General features: G+C 35.6%; 1 protein-coding gene across 2 annotated transcripts; it reads right to left on the bottom strand.

The window, feature by feature from the left end:
• Positions 1-4596: 4596 nt before the first annotated feature.
• LOC110902184 lies at positions 4597-6340 on the bottom strand. Of its 2 annotated transcripts, XM_035979379.1 has the most exons (4): positions 6022-6338; positions 5808-5907; positions 5359-5499; positions 4597-4816 (listed from the first exon to the last, which is right to left on the bottom strand). In XM_035979379.1, exons 1-4 carry the CDS (start codon positions 6201-6203, stop codon positions 4775-4777), a joined length of 465 nt encoding a protein of 154 aa, XP_035835272.1. In that variant the 5' UTR covers positions 6204-6338; the 3' UTR covers positions 4597-4774. The 2 variants fall into 2 exon arrangements, with proteins under 2 accessions (XP_035835272.1, XP_022004593.1); XM_022148901.2 differs by lacking the exon at positions 4597-4816 and having other exon boundaries at positions 5173-5499; positions 6022-6340.
• Positions 6341-7414: the final 1074 nt, after the last annotated feature.

The raw sequence follows: 7414 nt of genomic DNA, 5'->3' as shown, positions 1-7414 counted from the left end.
CATCCTCAGACGGATGGGCAAAGTGAGCGTACTATTCAAACCTTGGAGGACATGCTTCGGGCATGCGTGATTGACCTAGGAGGAAGTTGGGATAGGCACCTACCTCTGATCGAATTTTCCTACAATAATAGCTACCACACCAGCATTAAGGCTGCGCCTTATGAGGCATTATATGGTAGAAAGTGCAGAACACCCATTTGTTGGGCAGAGGTAGGAGACGTCCAGTTATCAGGACCAGAATTAGTCCTGGAGACAACGGACAAGATTACCCAGATTACTGAACACCTAAAAGTTACCCGTGATAGGCAAAAGAGCTATGCTGATGGTAAGCGAAAATCCCTCAAGTTTGAGGTTGGTGATAAAGTTTTGCTCAAAGTATCACCATGGAAAGGGGTAATGAGATTTGGCAAGAAAGGTAAGTTAAGCCGAGGTATATCGGACCATTCGAGATCATCGAATGTGTAGGATCGGTGGCTTACAAGTTGAACTTACCAGAGGAGCTTAGTGGTATTCATAACGTGTTCCATATCTGCAATCTGAAGAAATGTCTAGCTGATGAATCGCTAGTCATACCGCATACGGATGTGCATATAGACGAAAGCTTAAAGTTTATAGAAAAACCTGTGTCGATTGAGGACCGACAGGTAAAGAAGCTTCGAAGGAAGTATGTACCCATTGTCAAGGTCAAATGGGAGGGCCGCAGAGGTCCTAATTATACGTGGGAGTTAGAATCCACGATGAAAGAGAAACACCCTCAGTTATTTTAGTAAATCTCGAGGTCGAGATTTCTTTAAGGGGGTGAGGATGTAACACCTCGAAAATTCCTGTCCATTAGAATAAAGACACGTGTCGTGTGTGACAGACGTGTCAGAGAAACCGGATTTAATAAAGAGATATGTGGTAGGATTTCTAATAAAAAGGGGCGTCATGTTATTTAAAATACCTCTGAACGACCCAAGGGCGACACGTTATTAAATCACCTCTGAGCGACCCGAAATTTTTATAAATCCCAAGATCCTTAAATCAATTGATGATCATCTCATATGATAACCGGTTGCTCTCAAATAAATAAAGTTGCATCTTTATCAAGGACTTCGGAAATTATAGGTTGTTACTACTCCTAATTTAAATAAAACTCTTGTAAATAAGAATTAATATAGCTAATCTTCCTTGGCCAAGTATTTGAGGGTCCAAGACTCATTTTTTTTTGGAATCTCCGTCGATGTTACAAGTCCCATTATGAATTAAGTTTGAATGAGGAACATGTAAGAGGAAGTAGGGCATGCAATGGCTGGTCCAGGTGGCCCACATCTGCAAAAGAAAGTCTGATTTCGGAATGGTGGATTGCATGGTCAAGACTTAAAAGTTTTCAAACTTTTGTCTTCTGGCCATCGCTTACGGACCGCAAGGCCCCTGGCTTACGGTCCGTAAGCAGGGTGCATGAGCATGTCCCGCAAGGATCGGTTACGGACCGCAAAGCCTTAGGCTTACGGTCCATAAGGAAGGCACCTGAACCATGTTTCAGTAAGGTCGGTTACGGACCGTAACCCCTTTAGCTTACGGTCCGTAAGAGGTCCTTACAGACCGTAAGGCCTCAAGCTTACGGTCCGTAAGACCTTCGCTGGCAGTAAGTTTTGGACAGCTGCTTGTCCAATTCGTTTAACCGACTTAAAACGTAAATTTGTGAATCTATGGGCTTGCTAGGCAGTAAATAGCTCCTTAGGGACACTTGGGATCATCCCTTTACTACCCTAGACTTGCTTGTCAAGATCTTGGAGCTCCTAGTTCACTATATAAAGGGTTCAAGTGTGATCATTTGACACTTGCTCATTTGGAACTTTGGCTAAAGACTTTCTGGAGCTCCTCTGGTCACCAACACATTTTCTTAGGCTCTCTAATCCATCTTAGGACTCTTGTAAGTGTCCTTAACCTTCTTTAATCCTTTCTAGCTTAGCTAATTAAGTAAAAGTCAAACCGTCGTAATTAAGGTTTGACTTCGTGATTAATCATAATGTGCTCTGTCAAATCACGAATTAAAGGTACCTTTAGGAAGGTAATTAAGTGGGTAACAAAACCTTAAAAGGGTATTTCCAGATTCCCACTCTAAGCATGTCAATGTCGAGTCAAAGTTAATCATAAAAAGTCAACAGAATGCTTAATTTCAAATTAATGCATAATTAGCAATGTAGGTTGTATGTAACCTGTTTGAACATTAATATAACTTGGTAATAAGTATAAGAACATGTTCCAACATGTTCAACTCGACAATTTTCTGTTTAGACCCGGTTCGGAACCGAAAGTCGCATAGTTTGACTTTCGCTTTGACTTTCAGTTCTGACCCGTTTTAGTCAAGATTAAGATTGCCTTAGAGCTTCTTTTGGACCTAATAACATGTTAGTATATCCTCCTGTGATTATGCAACGTGGTTCATTAGATATCTTGTTCGTATGCATGTTTTCGTTAAATGCCTATATGTTGACCATTATGCCCAAATGTCCAAAAATCATGATTTTTGAAAATATAAAAGGGTAGACAACTTAGTTACTGAAATTTAAACTTGTCCCCAAAATTTGACATCAGTTTGAGGTCTAGATTAAGAGTTATGCTCATTAGCGTAATTAGAAGCTTTCTTAGTAAATAATTAGCGTAATTAACGCATAACCTATTTAAACCCGAATTTTATATCAAAACTTTATACCCACTATTATATAATAATATTTTGGGAATTTTAAAGATTTTTATTTATTTTTAGGATGAGCATAACTAGAGGTTTTAAGCTTAATTCGGCTTATGCCGATTTTGCCCTTTCGGCCATAAAATGAGTTTTACAAAACCTTTTGACCTCAAACCTTTTTCTACTGATTTATTATGTTAAATATGATATTTTGAGCCTTCTGGAATTATAAAAATATCAGCTTTTCTTTTAAAACCCGGAAATGGCTCCAAATCGCCCTTTTTGGCATTTTTACGACATAGTATATGTCAAAACTAGTTTTTATATAAAAGGTCTAATACCTACTGATATATTTAGAAGAATTTCATATTTTAACAGTAAACTAGAGATGAAAACTCAGATTGCCCGTTTTTATCTTTTTAGCTTATGTAAAATTACCAAAATGCCCTTATGAGGCGTAATTGGTGTTTAAAATCATTTGGGGCATAATTGGACATACCTTACTGATATTACAACATAATTGGTACATATCATCTCAGGAAACTTGCATATGACTTATATGGTTACTCGTTACGCACTTTCGCGTTCGGATCGGCTTATGTGACTAGTTCACGCATATTAGCCGAAACGGGTCAAATCATATCATCTTAGTCTCTAAATTCAGAATGTGTTTAGTTTACCCATATTATACAAGTATCCAAGCTTGTAGGGTCTAAATCACATTTCGTCCCGGTTTTCGCATTCCTCGCGATTAAACCATATTTATTCTTTGAAACTAACCGGTCTAAGCTTAGGCTATGTTAAAAGACCCGTTAGGATTCTAATAGGTTATTATAACCTTCGTTACAGAATAGGAGCCCAGTAAAAGACACGTGCATTTTTGCTTTTGTGGTTTATACTTGCTCAGGTAAATACTTTTAACTTATTTTCCCTTATACGGGCTTGGGGGTACGGTATATAAAATACCGCTTGGTCGGGCAATTGACCCCAACTCATTAGTAGTTGGGTATTATCAATGTGACCCGTTTGAAAACTTGGTGTTATTTGTTTTTATGCCTTTGGGAGCTTAATGACCATGTCCTGGATATCCTTGGCATCATTTTTGGCCACGACCTTGACACCCGGGTGTAGGCGTACACCCGGTATTATGTCCATATTATTAAGGTATAAACGTTGGCTTCCCGCCGCGGACTTATACTAGTGGTGTGTCATTTAACCTTAAACCCGACACGACTCGGGCGACTGAACGCACAACAAACATGTAAATCTTTTAAAAGTTTAACTTTGATTAATTATTCCCAAGTTATAAAATGTTTTGTGCCTTGTGCATTTAAAACCAAATTTTTCAAATGTTTTCAAAATGAGTCAGTTAAATTGTATTTACCAGTGCAAACTGACGTATTTTCCCCAAAAAGATTAAGTGCAGGTGCTATACGCAATAGGCTGGTTTCTCCTTAGCATCATAGAGTCTCGCAAGCTTTGGAATGCATATATCTGTTGAACAATTTCTTTCTCTTTATTTTCGATCCGCCTGTGGATCTATTTCGACTATTTGTGATACTCGATATTACACTTAATGGTTGAAATAAATCTATTTTCATTTGCTTCCGCTGTGCATTATAATTTGTGTTGATTGACAAATGATGATATCAACTACGTCACGATACTCCCCCACCGGGCCCACCGGTGACACGTGGAAATTCGGGGTGTGACATTTCTATTGTTTTGTTAGAACGAATTTGAAGGGAAAATTTATAATTATACCATTTCACAATTGATTAAAGACAATTAATACCCCAAAATTTTGAGCGTAAGGTTATTACTCATGTTCAAGATAACCTCTTTCGTGTTCATGTGAGAAAGAAGAGAGGAAGACACAAAGAATGTGTCAAACATAGTTCAGATGATACAGGTTTGACACCTGAAGCTGTATCATCTGAACTGTGTTTGACACCTGCTTTGTGTCTTCCTCTTTTCTTGCTCACATGAACACGAAAGATGTTATCTTGAACATGAGTAATAACACACCTGTCTTCTACCTCCATTGCTAGACAGCTTCTTTCAATCATCTTGGCTCTTTTCTTAGGTCTTTGAGGGAGTTTACACCCTTTCATTGCCATAAAGTCTTCGTCTTTCTCTTTGCTTGATAATGTAGTAAACAATTTGCGTCACAAAACCAAAATATTTCTATGTTTTTGTGGAGACTTTATTAAAAATACATAAAACAACAAAAAGTAATAGTACTGGCCTACTACATAATTAATTAATCTGATGTTATAGCATGATCTCCTGGTTTAGTTTTTCATTTGATTAATATTAAAATAGTCATGAGTTATTTTCACAAATCTTGTGTGTTGATGCATTTGAACTCTGATTTACAACAAAAGAAATAATCAGACTAAACAAATTTTTTTCTAATCATGAATTAGCATATGGCATTTGTGATACTCAACAAATTTATATAGATCTATTTTAGCTTTGAAATCTAGCATCAAACTTTCATACAGAAATCTAGCAAACAACATCTAAAAGCAAAATAGCAATCACAGTACTTAATTCCATATGCCTCAAGACCACAAGTCCTAAGTTTCAGCCCTTAATGAACAATTGACTGCTTTTTATCAAAATCAGAATGTCATAAATTGTTTTAAAACGACATTGGTTTGAGCATATAAGCATTGTACCTTTCCGAATAGCGAAACATATGCATTCACCTTCAACTTTTGTTTCAAAAGAGGCTCTTCATATTTCAACATCAGTATACCCACTACACAAGAAAATACAGACGTCGAAAATTTCTCTCCAGCAAAGCCACACTTGACATACTGCATTAGAAATCAGCAATCATAAAATCACAAAAACTAATAATATATTGTTTCCAAACAAAATCATGCATTAAAATCAGGGATATACTTTCGATTCATGATTTCATGTCAATGATCTGCAGTTGAACATTAAAACCAAATACAATTTGAAGCTTAAAATGTTGCGATCTGAACAGAAAAGTACCATATATAAAATAAACAGATTGATGAATCAGATTTTCAACAGTTGGGTTTATAGATACTTAGAGGATGTTGATTAATAGATATAGATCACTAAGACTTCTTAATTAAGGAAGAGATTAAGTTACCCAGTGTCGTTGTGGCCAGCGATAACCTTCTTGATGTCCATTTACTCGCTCCTGAGATGAAAGAACCGCCGATGACGATGATTCATTCATCTTCTTCAATCTAGATTACAAATTAAGATGAGAATCTTCAAGATATTAAAATTAAATTTATAACAGGTGTATTGTATTGGCAAATGGAAATAACACTTTACAATTTTAAGGGACTTAAACTTACATGCTTGTTACTAATTCAAATGCCAAAGTACCAAAATTGTGTATTGTGATCAGGGCCCGCACCAAAACTGAAATCAAGAAAACATGGGTCAAACAATTGGTATGCATGACAAAAATATTGTTAATTTCACCAATCATCAAAAGCAAATCAAAATTTTCTTTTTCAAAGCATTCGAGATGCATTCAAATTTTTCTTAAGACTGTGGCAACTGGCAGGAGACACTTTGTCTGTCTTTAATGCATAGAACCAATATATTGAATGGGATAATTAGAAACCATTATTTACTATCAAAAATGAAAAAAAGAAAGAATGTGATTCTATATTTCTATGAAAAGCTTAAACTTAAAAGATTATTTATCTGTATCAAGAAGGAGATCAGCACCAGAGCCCCACCACTTGAGCCATATTCTTATCCAACAGCTTTATTGACCCACTTGGACCCGTTTAAACTCATGCATTGTTTTTCAGTGGCACCCATCATTTCAACCCATAAACCATTATCTTATGGGCCATATTACACATGATGGATTATTGCACCATCTTATGGCCCAATAGTTAGAAAAGAAAATGTATTTATTTATTTATCTTAATCAGTAAACTCTTATTGCGTCGAGAAAACGTGTATGTGTTGTAACATCCGTCAAAATAGATTTCCCAAAATCCGACTCGTTTAAAAAAAAAAATCGGATCCTAACCCTTGAAACTCGAAGTCTTAATCGTTGAAAGATTTTTTTTATAAATAATTTATTTATTTATTCATTTAATTAAAATTAATTAAATTTACAAATACGAAGTTTAATTTTTTTCTATTTAAACTAGTTAAATAAGTTAATTAATTTAACTAACCAAGTTAAAGATTTATACATAGCCAAGTTAGTTAGAAACTAGTTTATAAGGTTATATAACCAACACGTTAATATTTCTAAGTTAACCAAGCCTTTAATAATTAAGGGTGTAGATTGTAACTTTATTAAAACCTCAAATTAAAAATGGAGGTAAAGGATACTGTAAAAAGTCCATCTTTTGTAAGAAGTGTAAGAAATAATCTTGGAATGACAAGTGTCCCTCCTCTTAATTAATTCAAAAGGGCAGATTAGTAATTGTACATTTTTGTCATTTAATTGATTTACAATATAACTGAAAAAAAAAAAAAAAACTGGCGAGGAGATTTTTTAAGGATTGATCGTTTCATCTCCATCTCCGATTCAGATCATCTTCTCCGACCATCTTGAATCATAGTCAATTTATCCAGTTATTTTTAAAACACCACGCCATGAATCTGATTATACAATGTCTCCATATAAAACACCATGACTTGAATCATAGATGTTTAAAACACCACACCATGAACAATGTCTACAGATAAAACACCATGACTTGAATCATAGTCATG

Source organism: Helianthus annuus, chromosome 2, assembly GCF_002127325.2.
Source record: "Helianthus annuus cultivar XRQ/B chromosome 2, HanXRQr2.0-SUNRISE, whole genome shotgun sequence".
Classification (NCBI taxonomy): domain Eukaryota; kingdom Viridiplantae; phylum Streptophyta; class Magnoliopsida; order Asterales; family Asteraceae; genus Helianthus; species Helianthus annuus.
Note: the sequence above shows the minus strand (reverse complement) of the source record. Positions and strands in the feature narration are given on the sequence as shown.